At 51.7% G+C, this 15,405-nt stretch overlaps 1 protein-coding gene across 2 annotated transcripts in view; it reads right to left on the bottom strand.

Moving 5' to 3' along the window:
* Positions 1-380: 380 nt before the first annotated feature.
* The window catches only part of CD8B (CD8b molecule), a 16,308-nt gene continuing 1,283 nt past the window's right edge, over positions 381-15,405 (bottom strand). The window contains exons 1-6 of one of the 2 annotated variants that reach the window (XM_040623217.1): positions 14,849-15,006; positions 11,569-11,928; positions 7,865-7,954; positions 4,498-4,587; positions 3,180-3,216; positions 381-1,121 (exon numbers count right to left, since the gene is read on the bottom strand). In XM_040623217.1, the coding sequence (XP_040479151.1) occupies positions 1,109-1,121; positions 3,180-3,216; positions 4,498-4,587; positions 7,865-7,954; positions 11,569-11,928; positions 14,849-14,891 (633 nt within the window). In that variant the 5' untranslated portion in view covers positions 14,892-15,006 and the 3' untranslated portion in view covers positions 381-1,108. Of the gene's footprint in view, positions 1,122-3,179; positions 3,217-4,497; positions 4,588-7,864; positions 7,955-11,568; positions 11,929-14,848; positions 15,007-15,405 lie in introns of those variants that run through there. The other variant, XM_040623218.1, reaches the window with a different exon arrangement.

Raw genomic sequence — 15,405 nt, 5'->3', positions numbered from 1 at the left:
GCTCAGCGTTTTCCCCTTGCATCTTCTTCCCCTGTCAAAGCTGAGAGAGAGAGAGACCCTGATGCCTCTCAGCTTGTCTTCAGTATAAGGTCACCCGTCTGTGGCTGGGAGTCCCTGGGGTTCCAGTCTGTAGGCTACTGAAGGTGGTTTTGAGTGGCCAGAGGAGGTCAGCCCCTGGGGCTCCTGCTGCCTGGCGCTGGGTCGCTGGGGTGCCTCCCAACCTCTGAGACTCTCTCTATGTCTACAACACGGACGACAGCATGTCGTGGGGACAAATGAGGACAGGCGCATTTTATCCTTGGTATTTCTTTTCAGCTGAGCATCAACATCTTTGCTGTACAGATGGGCTTTGTGCTTTTCCATCACAGGACCCATTTGCATCTTTTATTCAGGACTTTATTTTTACAACCAAGACATTTTCATAAAAAGAACAGAAAGTGAGAGAGAAATATACAAGCCATGGGAGGGCAGAAGTGAAAGCCGGGGGAAATTCCTAATAGGAGATAAAGTGACTTCCCATTCTCAAAGTCACAAGTCCCCAGCCCCAAAAGGATGTCCCCAGAGACTGAAGTAACTACGGGAGTCAGGTCAGCCCTTCACAGAAGCTGGTTTCCAAGCTGGGTCTGGTCTCTGGGGTGAGGGCAGTCAGCCCAGTCTGGGAAGACCAAGGAAGAGCCATCCCAGCGCCATCCCATGAGAGACTCAGGACTCCATGTCACTGCCGTACCAGGGCAAAACAACCTGTGAGCCTGGGGCTGGACGGCCAATACAAAGGTCCCAGCCCATCCCAGCGGGAGTTGGGGGGCTGGAAGTGGTGTCATGGCGGCATTTCCTACTCCATCCTCCACGGTGTCCCTGAGTTGCAGGAAGTGTTCGGGGGCTCTGAAGCCTTCTCTCCGTGACTCCCGATGACCAACTAACAAGTTGCTCCCATGTGTGACGCCCACAGAACGAACTTGCAATAATTAAAAGCAGGCAACTTCAGCAGGTCAGTGAAATTTCCACAGTGGAGTGAGTTGAGCATGGCCCTGCTCTCTCATTTTTCCAGATCTTGCTCATTACTGACCAATGTATTTTTGTAGCAGGACCCCAAAAGCATATTTTTTGCTCATTTATAAAACCTGAAAACAACAGCAAGTTGAGACACCACTTATTTTCAGGGAAATAATATGAATTTCTTGTAACAAAGACAAATGACATGAGGATGGAGGGCTGCACTTCCAGTAAGGAGCCCAGGGCCAGGAGTTTTCTGTTAGTAGGTTTTTAGGGCCCAACTTAGTCATTAAAAAAAAAAAAATTTAAGAAGTTCAAAAACCAAAGCCCAAAGAAGTCTAGCTTTGAATAGTGTTACTTCCTGCAGTACTTTCTAAGAGAAGCTATTCACAAATGTACACTAAGGGGCCAGAAGAAGGAGGCTTGCTGATGGGAAGATTTTCTAGGCTCAATTTCGGGCTGGGGAGCATCTGCCTGAAATCGCAACTCGAGTTTGGAATGGCTGCTCTGCGAGGCCTGTGGACTCTTTCGCCCACACCTGGATCATGGTAGCAAAACTAGACGTGGTTTCAAACTTTGTTTTAGCCACAAACCCTTTTGTTCAAATGATGTCTCACAGGCGAGCTAACTACAGGTGGCCGATGACAGCAGTACTGTGAACAGAGGATGAGGGAGCTCACAGCCCCCCATGACGCCCCCCAGCTCCTTCCCCACCTCAGTGGATTCTCAGAACCCCTAACTTTGCCAGCGCATGAGGTCTCCTAAAACTGGCATCAAATCACTGCGGAACAAGTTAAAATGAAGGGCTGAGTGGGGGCAGTCCCCTGATGGGGACTCATTCTCCATTAGAGGTCACCATGGGGAAGATGTTGAACAGAACATTCTGCAGATCTAGGCTCAGACAAATACACTCAGGTTACTGTCTCTTACGTAGGGGATAACTTCTAAGGCCAGCACGTAAAATTGTGAAAACTGTACACAACTAAAATGATCACTGAAACTCGCCCGTAAAAAACAGCAGGCATGTTTCAGTGACTGTCTCTAGTCAAGCAAATGTGTATACAAATATGGTGTATATAATAATGTAGAGAATATAACACAGAGTTTATATGGAGTTTACATTCCAAGTATTGGGGAGTACATTTTGTTCCTTGGTTGTCTGGGTGGTAGAGCTGACTTTTGTAAGTGACGTGAGTTTGTGCTTTGATTCTGTGGGACCGGGGCTGAGCGCTTTATGGGTATTACCCAGTAAGTCCTCGCAAGAGCCATGAGGTTGGTACTGTGATCCTATTTTACAGATGAGGAATCAGAGGCTCAGAGGGGTGAAGTGACTCGCCTACGGTCACATGGTTGGTGAGTGGCAGACAGGATTCCAAACCACCAGGCCCTGTCGCCCTCTTCAATCTAGAGGCTTGATGGGCTTTCTTTTTTTCCAAACACCTCTAGATGGAGGAGAATGTCATTAATGAGAGAGGTAGATGTGGAATAGTATTTCGAGGAAGAGAAAGCATCCAAGAACACCGCGCATGGCCTGGCTGAGGCCTGGCAATCCCTGAGGCTGGGAGCAGCTTCTGGCCGCTGGCCTCTCAGGGCCTCCGGGTGTCTGCCCGCGCTTACACAGCTCAGGGGCCCGAAGAGCCAGTGCTTTTTAGCTCCCATGTCTGTGTGACTCAGCCTTTTGATTTGCCAACTCCTGCAACCCAGGTGGGGCCCAGGGTGGAAGACAGACCAAGGCAGCCCAACAGCCCACACCAGCGGGGAAGGAAGCAGTGAACTGACTTGGCTTCCAATCCAGGCCTGCTCTTTATTATCCCAAATGCTTTGAGCAAGTCTTTCAGCTGGTCTGTAACAGTAACCCTCTATGTCCTGCAGGACCAGGTCAGATGAAATGCTGGGTGGAAACGAGTTCGGGCTGCCCTACTGTGTTCTATGCCTGCAAGAATTCTTTGTGACCACCTCGAAGAGCTTCTCTCCGTGCTTGAAATACACTCGACCACCACCCAGTATTTTCGTTTGTTTAGACGATTTCTCCTCCTGAACTATTTATACAGTCTAAGATTTTTTGCAGGTGGGGTCTGGCTTTGGCTCCCTGCTGGGAGAGGCTGTGGCAGCCGCAGGGGCCGAGGAAGCCAGGACCTCACCCAGGGCCGCGTCCCGGGCACTTTTCCAAGGCCCCAGGCACTTACTGTTTCAGGAGGCGAAGGCGGGCTTTTCTCTGCAGACCTGGAAGAAGAAAACAAGGACGTGGGTTGCTGTGGGCTGTGGGCCGCTGACACCAAGCCCCAGAGAGTGAGGGGGGAGATGACGGGGACAGCCAGCACCTCAGACCACTTCCCTAGTGCCAGGCTGTGCTCCAACTTTACGTGCTTTAACTCCCGTCAAGCTCACAGCAAACGTATGACTACTACTCTTAACAGGGCATATGGGGACACTGAGTCACAGAGCATGCATGGTACAGAGTAACTTGCCCAAAGTCATGCAGCTAGTAAGCAGTAAAGGTAGAATTTGAACTCAGTGAATCTACTCTGGTCTGTGTGTCCTCAACTGGGTCAATTTGCCCTTTGCAGCAGGTCAGGAACGAGAGGTGTGCAGACAGGTGGTCTTAAGCTAGAGTGTGTGCATTCGGGGGGATTGCAAGGGTTCCCACTGGGATGCGGAAGAAAGTGTGAGCATGCCGATTTACAGGTCTATCCCATCTTTTATTACTTTTCAGTTATGAAGCACCTTTAATAGCATACGTAATATATGCAATAAATACAGCTAATTGCAGTTTGAGTTTAAAAACTCTTTTTTACTAATGAGATCTCTTTGCAGTTGGGGTTCATTATTTAACAATTTTTTACTAATGAGATCTCTTTGCAGTTGGGGTTCATTATTTAACAATTTTTTACTGATGAGATCCTTGATCAAAAAAGTTTGCAGACCACCGAACTTTAATGGGGGCAAAAGGATCGTTTTGTGAATGGCAATGTTATGCAAAAATATGTTCATGACGTATTTCTGGGGGACAGGGTCTGCAACTGCTGTCACAAGTTTCAAGGGGTCTGTGACCTATAAAAGAGTCACTGATCTAGTCCATGCCCCTGTGAGCCACCCCTTCCTATTTTATAGAAGCCCAGAGAAGGTCAGTGACTTGCTCCCGGTGGCACAGGAGAGCAGAAGGGCCAAGGGTAGAGCCCAGGGCTCGGGGCAGGACTTTATAAACGGCAACCCTGGGAGGTAGGTAATATCGTTACTCCTGGATGGGGCGGCCCTGGCTCAGAGAAGCCATGGTCCCTAGATCAGCACATAGTGGGGTTGGATTCAAACCCAGGTCTGTCTGACTCCAGAGACAGGGTGGTCTCTGACCCCTGCAGCGTGGCCTCAGGCTAAAAATCACTTCTGCAGCTTCCATGGGTTGGAGGCGGGTAGAAACTTCTGCTATCTGTCCGGCTTCCCTAGAGAAGGACGGACGCTCCAGCAGCAAAAGGAGTCGCCACGGTGGTCCAAGAGGGCACAACTTACAGTGTAGGTGGATGGCCACTCCCAAGGACACCAGCAGAAGCAGGACTCCGGCCACCAGGAGGCCGAGGATGAGGGGGCCACAGGACAGGCCTGGAAAAGACACACTTACTGAACATTTGAGGCATGCACATGAAAATACAAAGAGGGAAAAATCACCCGGAAGTCCCACCTTCCAGAGAATACCACCGTTTGCATATTTTTCTCGTCTTTCTTTCTAGGTACTTTAAACACACTGACATAGTTTTACATAGAAAATGCTTTGTCCCGCATCATCATTTTAAAAACTAATTAAACTCAGGAGCTACTTATGTTCAAAGGAGATCATTTTCATGCCTGGTAACGATATTTTTACTATTTATTTTTAAAGCTTTTATTTTAATTACTCAAGAGATAGCTGAATATATTTTCATTGTAAAGGATTCAAGTATATGGTTAGAATGCTCCTTGGCACGCTAGTTCCTTCACAGGAAAAAAATCCCATGGTAATTTGGGGCCTTTGTCTTTGCATTTACACATACATAATTTAAACAGACACATACAGGATTTTTTAAGCATACAGTGGCTTATACTGTACAAATTATTTGGCAAACCATTTTTCTTCACTTAAATGTATCGGGGGGGTGCCTGGGTGGTACAGTTGGTTGAGCCTCTGACCCTTGGTTTCAGCTCAGGTCGTGATCTCAGGGTCATGACATTGAGCCCCGAGTTGGGCTCCAGGCTCAGTGCAGAGTCTGCCCGAGACTCTCTCTCCCTCTCACGCTGCCCGTCCCCCCGCCTCTCTCTAAAATAAATAAATAAAATCTTTAAAAAATCTCAGCACCCAAAGATATTGTTTTTGCAGAGTAGCATTTGCAGTTCGGACACCCCATGGATTATTTAGCCAGCGGACGGGCATTTTGTTTGCTCCTTGTGTTTTACTTTTACAAGTTACTCTGCAGAGAATACCCTGGTACATTTTTCCTAATGTAGAAGCCAGCTCGGGGCAGATACTGAAAACAGGATCCGCCAAACCATCGACTATGTCCATTCAAAGTTGTGCCAGACACTGTGAAGGGCCCTCCAAAGAGCCTGCACTGCTCTTCATTCCTAACCACCTGTTCTGTACCTCGCCGGCCCTCGATATTATCAAAGTGTTTCGTTTTGGCCAGAGTAGTGGGTTTAACACGATATGTCACTTTCATTCCCCGATGATGTGTCAGTGTCAGCGTATTTTCATATGTTAGCCACTTGTACGACCTGGCCTGGCCTTTCTTGCCTTGCCCGGGTTTTGGGGTCCCCTGAAGCCGAGCAGTCACCACATCGTTCCTCTCAGTGTCATCTCGAGGGACAGCCTGAAGCCTTAGGGAGCAGGCCCTTCCCCAAGGTGGCTATGCGGTTTCATTCACGATGACAAGCTTTGAGCTCTAGCTGGGTGCCCCCCAAGATGAGTGCCTTATATATAGCACCTCGTTTCATCATGCCAGGCAAACATCCCAATGTTACAGATGAGGAAACAGGTTCAGAGAGGCTGAATCACCTGCCCAAGGTCACACAGTATAGGCGGCGGTAGATAGGGATTCAGACCTAAGCCTGGTACCCTGTCCCATGGCCCCCACCCCCAAAGCAACCTCCACCTGCTTCTTCCCCAGTGCCCACCTGGCCACTTTCACACTCATCCTGGTTATTCTTAATAACCTATTAATGTTGGATTTGCATACCTGCCCTGGGATTTTACTGAGGGTCAATATAAGAAATGATGCAAGAACTTCAAAGACCTTTGCTCTCATCACTTATAGAAATGTTAGTGAATTCATTATTGTTTAGCAGTCCTTCCAGAAGGATGAACAGGGCAGATTTCTTCTAGAGTTTAACCCTGGGATAAAGGCTTTGAAGCCTGGCGTCTGGGGTTGTTTCTTTGTATCACTGTGGGGAGCAGGGGTTTGGTGCCTGGTTATCTGGAGTATTCCCTCTGGTGAAGCTGGCTTTGCTGCTTGTCTAGACCCAGTTTCGGCGCCCTCAACTTCGTGGCGCTGCTGTATTTGCCTTTGTGTCGCTGTTTTGTTGTAACCTACCTGAAATCCTTTAGGCGAAGTTGCGGGGCATGGATATTTTATCAAATGAGGTCACTCTATCTCCACCTTTATGTTCCCCAAGACCCTGCCCTCCTGCATATGGGTTCTGATTTCCTTTATCGCTGTGACCCCATGGGGAAGCTTCCTGCTCTCATCCCCTGAATCACATCAGATGCCTCCCCTCAGGTTCTTTCTGTTACTTGATGTGTTTAAGACCGAGCAACCCCAGGGGCTCGAGGCAGCTCTAGTGTGGCGGCTTGCCGTCCGTCCTATGGGTAGGAGCAGATGACACTTTGTTTGTCACCAGTATCTTCTGGGGAGCGGAGGTCAGAATGTTTCCAGAAACACGAAGCGTGTGTGTGTGTGTGTGTGTGTGTGTGTGTGCGCTCCAGCTGCTGTGTCTGGTGCGTATAGCACAGACAGGCTAGTGTGTTCACTCCTTCACAAACACATATCAGCACATACGGTGTGTTAGGTCCTCTGGTAAGCGTCCAAACCGAGAAACTTTGAAGTTCCAGTCCTTTGGGTTTGGTATTTTTGTTTGTTAATAGTTTTACTGAGATAGATTTTACCTATAAAGTTCACCTGCTCCAAGTGTATAATTTAATGGTTTTGGGTATATTCACAGAGTTGTGCAATCATCAATCACCACAATCTAATTTTAGAACATTTTCATCTCACCCCCCCCAAATCCTGTACCCATTAACAATCACTCCCCATTCTTTCCCAGCTCCCCAGTTTTAGGCAACCACTGCTCTACAGTCTGTCTCTATAAATGTCATATTTTGGACATTTCTTATCAATGGGATCACGTAATACACGATCTTTTGTGTCTGGCTTCTTTCACTGTGTGATATTTTCTAAGTTCATCCATATTGTAGCTTATATCAGTAATTTACTGTTTATTACGGCCAAATAAGATTCCATTGTATGGATATTCCATATTCATCAGCTGGTGGACTTCTGAGTCTCTACTTTTCGGGGATTATGAATAATGCTGCTGGGAACACTGGTGTGCAGGTTTTCGGGCGGCCATAGCCTCCATTAGGTTTTCCCTGTGATGATTTGTAAGCGTGTCTCCCACGAGACTGTGAGCTGCTGGAGGACAGCACTGTGGTCATACTCAACTTCCCTTCTGACCCCAGCTTGGCCGGGGCCAGAGAAACAGGCTAGAGTCCACACATGGGAAGGGCTTGCGGAAGGAAGGAAGGAAGGAAGGAAGGAAGGAAGGAAGAAGGGAGCGAGGGAGGGAGAGAGGGAGGGAAGAAAGACAGCTTGCTGTGCTTCTGAGAGTCCAGGAAGATGGAAGAACTCACCCTTCTGGGCCACTGGGCTTGGGGACCGGCACACTTTCTTCTTGGTGCTGGGCTTCCTGGTGGGCTGGGCAGTGGTGGGAAGAACATCAACTACAGAAAGCAAGCAAGACACATGTAAACAGTGGGTGGAGTTCCAGCCAAAAGTTAAAATCTCATTACTTCCATCCAGTTACTAAAAAGCCCCTATGACTGTTTCCTGGGCTGCTACAGGCTCTAAGGTTACACAGCAATAGAATTCTCTAGGTGTTTCCCCAACTCTCAGACCTATCTGAGTGCCTAGGCAGGGGGTTGCTCTGGTGTCCAGGAAAGAGAGGGGCTCTGCACCCACATGGTCCTGAACAGAGCCCCAGCCGCCCTAATTAGCCACTGTGTGACTTGGGGCAAGTCCTATCATTGTTCTGTGCCTCAGTTTCCCCATTTGCTGAAATAAAGATGACTCCCAGTTCCTTCTCGGGATCATCATGAAAACTAAAGGGGACAGCATGCCCAGCAAATTGTGCTCCCCTTGGCCGCAGCAGGTTCCCCCTGGCCAAAGACCTTGAGCGGAAGCCAGAGTCCCCAAGCCCTTGACAAGACCAGCCCCTCAGCCAACCTGCCAATTCCTAAGTGGTTGGAGGAAGCTCGCAGAAAGGAGGTGGGTGCCCTTTACCATATGTACAATACCATGCAGGTTGCAATGGGGATTTTCTTTCCTTCTCAAGTGTCTTGACAAATCATATACGATCAGAGCTGGAAGAACCTCTAGTCTGAACCTTTAATTTCAAAGATGAACACCAGCGATATGAGGGGCTGGCCCAAGGCCCCACAGTGCAAAGTGCCCCTCTGGCCCCCCAACCCCTCTCCTGACACCTGGGCGGGTCACTCCTCTCTTTCGTTCTAGTCCAGTGTCACACTCTGATGGGCTGGGGCAGGGCAGGGGGACAAGCACACGGAGCCAAGGGAGGCACCGGAGGCTTGAGGTGCTAAGAATGGTGTGAGCACTGGGTGCTGCCGAATCCAACCCTGTGTCGGTGAGGTGAGCAAAGACACTTCATTACAATGACTTCCTGCAAAACCGTAGGAGAGGGAAGATGGTGACACCATAAATTGAAACTCCAGTGTCAAGGGGACAAGGAGGGGCAGCCAACAAAATGGTCATTTCGGGGCTGGCCAATCTTCCCCATAAAAAGCGGACACTTGGACCCTTGCCGGCCTGAGTGTCCTCTTGGAAGTGGAGATGACACGCTCTCCTCTGCCTGCTTCGAGGTTTCTGGGAAGAACCGACTAACTCGAACAGACACCTACGAAGTCCCACCACGTGCTGGAGGCACAGCCAAGCGCTTCAGCCTCGGCTTATCGAGCCCGGCAACCTTGGGGACAAGCGCTAGGACCCTCGTCTGAGCCCCAAGGAGGCCTAGGCTCAGAGCACTGGAATAGCTTGTCCAAAGTTCAGGAAGCCTCAAACAGCTCTACCAGGATCTGAGCCAAGAGACCCTGATTCTAGGCTGTCACGACGCCACACCGCCTCAGGTGCAAAGGCTTCTTGACGACAAGTTAGGCCCATCAGTTCAAGGCCCTGGACCGTCGCAATGCTGAGGGAAACTAGTGTAAAAGGGAAAAGGACACCAGCTATGGTGTTCCCAGAGTGTGCAGGAGCCTGGCCCTCTGCCTGGGGGCCCCAGCAGTGTTCCCTCCTGTCCTCCTCACGGCCCCGAAGTCCCTTCCCTTTACTTTATACACGAGGAGGCACCGAGGTCTCTCGGCCAGTCAGCAGGAAGCCTGCAGGGGAGCCAGCTCTGTAGGACCTGAAGTGTCTTGGCTGGGCTCCGTGGCCTGGGTCTGATGAGGGGCTTGACAGGAGGCTTGTTCCATTTTAATTTCTTCTTGCCCAGAACTGGGTCCTGTTGATGACTCCTGACTCCCCCTGCCCCCCATTCAAATCTCCCCACTTCTCCCCTCTTTGAAAAGGACAGGACTTTTGAGCCCATGGTGTGGTTAAGCGGCCCCCAAAAGGCCCCGTCTCTCTCCAAATACTTTCTTTACACCTGAGCTTCCTCCTTGGATACGTGCTGACCTCTGGCAGGAGGGGTGGGGTGCGACTCCGGATACCCTGACTCTGGCGAGGTGACGCAGGTGCGGGCACGTGCTTTGGGAAGGGTCCGCTATTCTCAGGGAGCTGAGCAGCACGAGGGGTTTGGAAATATCAAAGCCAGGAGCGAGTGGGTGGTGGTGTAGGTGGAAGGGAAGCTTCTAGAAACCAGTTTTGTTTATTTCATCATCTACCTTTCTCAGACCCCAAAATCTCATGAGTGGGAAAATGTGGGGCTTGTAGAGACAAAAACAATAAACCAAACCAAAACCCCAACCCCCCAAAGCCCGATTTTCAATACAGGAATCAGTCAACGCCCTGCTGAGGATGTCTCGCTTCTTGCCCAGATTCTCGCCCCCGCCCCTACCTCCTGATGAAGACCCAAAGCTGGTGAGATGGGACAGCAGCACCCCTCTGTTTCTGTCTTTCTAATTGTGCTGCTGTCCCAGCGGTCCCTGTATCTTCCCATGCTGAGTGGTCCAGTTCCTGGGGCAGGGGGTCCCCTTGTCATTCTTCAGCCCCCAGCCTGAGAAGAACCCAGGTGAGCGACAAGCAGGACAGTGGGAGGAACGCAGAGGGCCTGCCGGCCATTGGCTGACGTGCAGAGGGGGCAAAAGGCAGCTGCAGGCCTTTGAGAACTTCTGCCATGATTCCTTCACACCTCTCAGAGCTTACTCCTCACTGTCCAAGAGTGCGGCCACCTGCCCCCTGTGCCCCTGGCCAGTGTCACTCAAGGTGTACGGTGTGTAAGAAACACATCGAACACTTAGAATGGAAAGGGAATGCAAAATATTTCAGTAATAATGTTTATATTGATTACGAGTTAAAACGATATTGTTGATAAACTGGGTTACAAATATAGTATTTACATTAATTCTGCTTGTTTCTTTTTACTTTTTTTTAACGTGGCATTAGAAATTTTTAAATCCCATCTGTGGCTTATCATCTATTTCTATGGGGCGCGCTGACTTAACTGCAGCTTCTCGGGGCTGGAGGGGGCCCTGGAGGCCAACGGCAGCCCCGTGAAACAGATGAGAAAACAGGCCCAGGGAGCAGAGGGACCGGGGCAAAGGCACCCAGTGAATATGCAGCAGAATTTGCAGCTAGTCCTGGGGTCCAGTCTCCTTCCTCCTTGTACCTCTGGGTGTAGGTTTGAGCCACAGGCTCCCCCATTCAGAATGTAAGGGCATCCGCCGGCCCTAGAAATGCTCTCACTGGGTATGTCCAGGCAGTGAGGACCTTCTTTCCTTGGTGGGAATTTCCGAGACCACTGTCAGGTCTGGGGATACAGCCCAATCTGGGCAGAGCCTCAGGTAGGCCTGACGTGGCTGGAGGACAGCACTGCCTTGGCCCCAGAAGAAGCAGCAATGCTTCCAAGCATCCCATCTGCAGTAGGAAACAACTTCTTACCTCCCAGGGTAGATGGCCACGGGAACTGAAATGACCACATAAAACGCTGGCCTCTGCCTGGCCCTGGGTCAGTCTGGTCCTACCAGCTATGGCACTATTGCTCCTGGCTGGCATCCTGTCCTGCAGCGCGTGGCTCGCGGAGAGCGGAGAAGCTCCAGGGCCCGGCACGCACCCAGCATAGAGCAGGCGCTCCAAGCACATGGACAGCATCGAGCTAGATTCTTACCCACACTCAGCTGAGTTCCCTTCCCGAAGGTCAGCTCAGGGGTCCCAATGGTCATGCAGAAGTAGATGCCACTGTCTGCAGGCTTCACGCTTGTGAGATTGAGAATGGAGCGGGTTGCTTCCGGAAACACAGTGAGCTTCTCCTGGTCCACCTCTTGGCCATACACAATCCCTTTTACAGAATCCCAGAAGGCCAGGAACTCGTGGTGACTGTCCGAGCTCGGAGCCTGGCGCTGTCTCAGCCAGTAGATGCGCGTGCTAGTGGGGGAGGTTTTGGCTTCACAGGACATTGTCACCATTTGTTTGGTCTGAATCATGATGGACGCAGGCACCTGCTGGAGCGCTGAGCTGCCACGCAGCGCTAGGAGAAGCAGAAGGGGCAGAGATCATCAGCACGTTGTCCCAGCCACGGTTGTGGGGCTTCAGGGACACAGAGTCAAGCATGGAAGGAGAGCCGTGGAAGAACCTACCCAGTTGCAGGGCCAGGGGCTGTGCGACCTGCCTCGGGTGGCTCCCCGACTCAGAGCTCGAACACCCCACCTCCCAGCAGACCATCCGCAAGGCTGGTGTTTCCTCTGACCGGCTTTACAGAGGGCACAGGGACAGAGCTGCCGTTTATTGATTGCTTATATGCCTGGCTCTTCGTGTAAATGATCTTAATCCAATCTCAAACTTATTTAGGGATATTTATCCCCATTACACAGATGAGGAAACTGAGGCATGAAGTTACTTGTTCAAAGTCCCACCAACAGCTAGTAAGTGAGCTGGGATTCAAACTCAAAAGATTCAAATTCTTGAAGTCAAAGCCGGTTGCCTTTCACCTTGTCCTGCTGCCACTCTCTGGACAGACCTTCAACAGGCTCCAAGCAGGTACGGGAGACTCAGCAGCCCGGAGGGGCCCCAAATCAGAGCCTGAGCCCGGGGCTGGTCTGGCCAATCTAAAAGAGGGACAGCCGCCCTTTCTGCAAGATATGCTCAAGCACGCTCAAGCAAGAGGAACCGCTATTGTCACAGGTGCTACTACAGCCTCGAGTGTGACAGGTCGCTGGCTTCCTGTTCCCGCAGGAAAGGACAGACAGCCCGGAAACAGCCTGGGGATTTCATTTTAGTCTCACAGTGGGAAGCATCGATGAGTAGGGGATTGTTCATGGAGAACTAGACCAGAACGCGGAGACCTGGCCTTGAACCCAGCTTCTGCCCCCTACCCGCGGTGGGACTGCAGGAAGTCAAGGAGCCTGTCTCTGCCCTTTAAGAGGAGGGCAGCTTGGGGGCACTGTCCTGCTTGCCTGCGAGGGTTAGAACGTCCAAAACACCCACTGCAAACTGTAAAGCGCTGTACACGGGTACATCATTGTCTACATGGCTCACACACCAGGGGTTGTTACAGGCACCAGATGACATCTTAGGACAGATGTGAACGGGTCCTTCACAGCCAAGTCCAACACCCTGAATCTGACCTGGTGAGCCTTCCATGTTAGCAGTGGGGCAGAGGGAGATCCTACAGCCCAGGGCAGAGACCCAGGAACTGCGAGGCACGGGAGGGCACAGGAGTCCCGAGGGTGTGTGTGTGTGTGTGTGTGTGTGTGTACCTAAGGGGAGCTGGCCTACTGAGGCAGTGGCCTAGAGTCACCATCCTGCTGATGCTTGTGTCTTGGCTTCACGGCCCCATAGTGGGCCATAAATGTAAGCTTTTGCGCTCCACTGACAGGCCACTCCGAGCTTCTGTGTGCATCCAGAATGACAAGGGGCCTGGTGCCCACGTGCCTGCTGGCCTTCTCTTTTCTCCCTAAACACCGTCCTGCCTTTTCAGCAGAGTACAGCTTCTTCGCTGTTTCCGGGTCACTGACATCTTGGGGGAGGTAATAAGAGACGAGGATGCCAATCTTCACTGAACTGTGCCCAGCATGGTGCATGCATTATGTCACGTAATCCTCACCAGATCCTGTTTTCCACCCATTTTACGCATGAGGAAACAGAGGCCCAGGAAAGCTAAGGACATGCTCAAGGTCACACAGCCTGTATGTGGTGGACCCAGATTCAAATCCAGGTCTGGGCCCCAGAACCTGAGCTTTGAGCCACTCCCTGAATCAAGGAGACCTGTGATTCCCTCCTGGATCGCCGTCATGCCCCCCTGTGCACATAGTGGGTCTGCAAATATGCAGACTCCTGAAGTTCTTGCAAGAAAGCCCAGAAGCGACTCCTCTAGGGATAAAGGGGCCCAAAAGCACCCTGGGCTTTGTGTGTAAGTTCCCCTTCCTGAGTCCTGACTTGCAGGCTTGCTAGCTGCGACACACCCTGGTCTCTCTCGTGGCTCTGGAGGCTGAACACCCGGCAGGGGCAAGTCTATCTCTGTGCCGGACACAGAGCCAGGCCTCCCTACCCATGCGGTCTCATGTGATTCATTTCACCCTCTCCCAGTGATCCCGCACTCAGAAGGACCTGCTGTTTCTAAAAGCATCAGCAACAGCAGCTGGTTTTGAATGGCCTGGACTAGCTTCTATTTGAGATGCGGTTGAGCTCACCGCGTCAGAGCAGGGGGCTGGCAGACCTTGTCACTGTTGGCAGGATGACTAGCTTTGGGCTTTTTGGGGAAGAGAGCAATCAACCGCAGGTTAGTGGGGAGTCTGGAGTGTGGAGGGGCTTCTCCCAAAAGGCAGCCTGGTTGGGCTTATGAGAGGGACAGTGCAGACTCCCTGCTACATTCCGATGGCAACATTCCGAGTCCCGCATGGCTGGCTGGTTCTGGGAGCCTTAGCACACAGCACACACAAGCCAGGGAGAGCTGGGGACACAGGGAACCCCGAGGGAGTCCTCTGCCACACCGGTCTGAGAACCGTACTACAAATGTATATACAGAACCCTGGGCCAAGTATGGGACATCAAATCCAGAGCCGAGCCTCTGGAACCTTCCTGGGGGGCACGTCCCTGTGGGAACCCTAGTCAAAGGCAGTTTTTTCTTTCCTCTCTGTTCCTCCTTCCCCTTTCCCTTTTCTTCCTTCTTAAATCCTACGCCCCCTCCCTCTCCTCCAGACTTTTGGGGGAGATTAGCCTCAATTCTGGGGCTCAGGGATCCCTGGAATAATGAAGTCGAAGGATGAACTTCTTTTCCACCCCCAGGGTCTGTGCCCACCGCGTCCGCCTGCCGGGGGCCACAGCCCCGGCCTCTGGGATCTGCATCCTACCGGGACAGCCTTTTCTAAACTTTACGGCTCAGGCTCTTCCCGGGTCCAGGGCTGACCACCCGCTCCAGCCCGCACGCCGCGCGAGTCTCCCCGTCTTACCTGCGAGCTGCGCGGCCAGGAGGAGCCAGAGCCCCGGCTGCATCTTGGCGCGCCCGGGACACCTGGTCCCAGCGGGACGCGGCGGAGACCGTCCAGGCTGGCGGTGGGTGGGGAGCGGGGCGGAGCGGGGCAGCTGGGGCGGGTTGTGGGGGGAGGGACGGGAAGGACCGGCCGGGAGGGGTGGGGGAAGGAGTCCGGTGTGAGCTTGGCAAGGTCTCCGCCCTCATCCTCCCGGCATTTCAAAGGTCTTGGGTGCGTTTCCAAAGAACCCGCTAGGACCCCATGCTTTCCGATGAGGAGGTGACACCGCTGTCCTGCGCCACGCAATTGCAGGTGTGTGATCGCCTTCTGCCCTGGGAGGGTCATGACTCCCTGTGACACTTGAGGCCACTGAGGCTCACAGAAGTCAGGATACTCAGGGTACCCCAGAAATGCAGGGTAGAGCGGGACTCTAATTCTGGTCACTCTTTTCTCTCCTTCCTTCCTCATCCTCCTCCCTCTTCCTTTTTTCTTTTCTTTTCTTTTCTTTTCTTTTCTTTTCTTTTCTTTTCTTTTCT

The sequence above is a fragment of the Ursus maritimus genome, unplaced genomic scaffold (genome assembly GCF_017311325.1).
Source record: "Ursus maritimus isolate PB19 unplaced genomic scaffold, ASM1731132v1 scaffold_6, whole genome shotgun sequence".
NCBI classification, from domain to species: domain Eukaryota; kingdom Metazoa; phylum Chordata; class Mammalia; order Carnivora; family Ursidae; genus Ursus; species Ursus maritimus.
The sequence above is the reverse complement of the archived record's forward strand: the minus strand, read 5'-3'. Positions and strand labels throughout refer to the sequence as shown.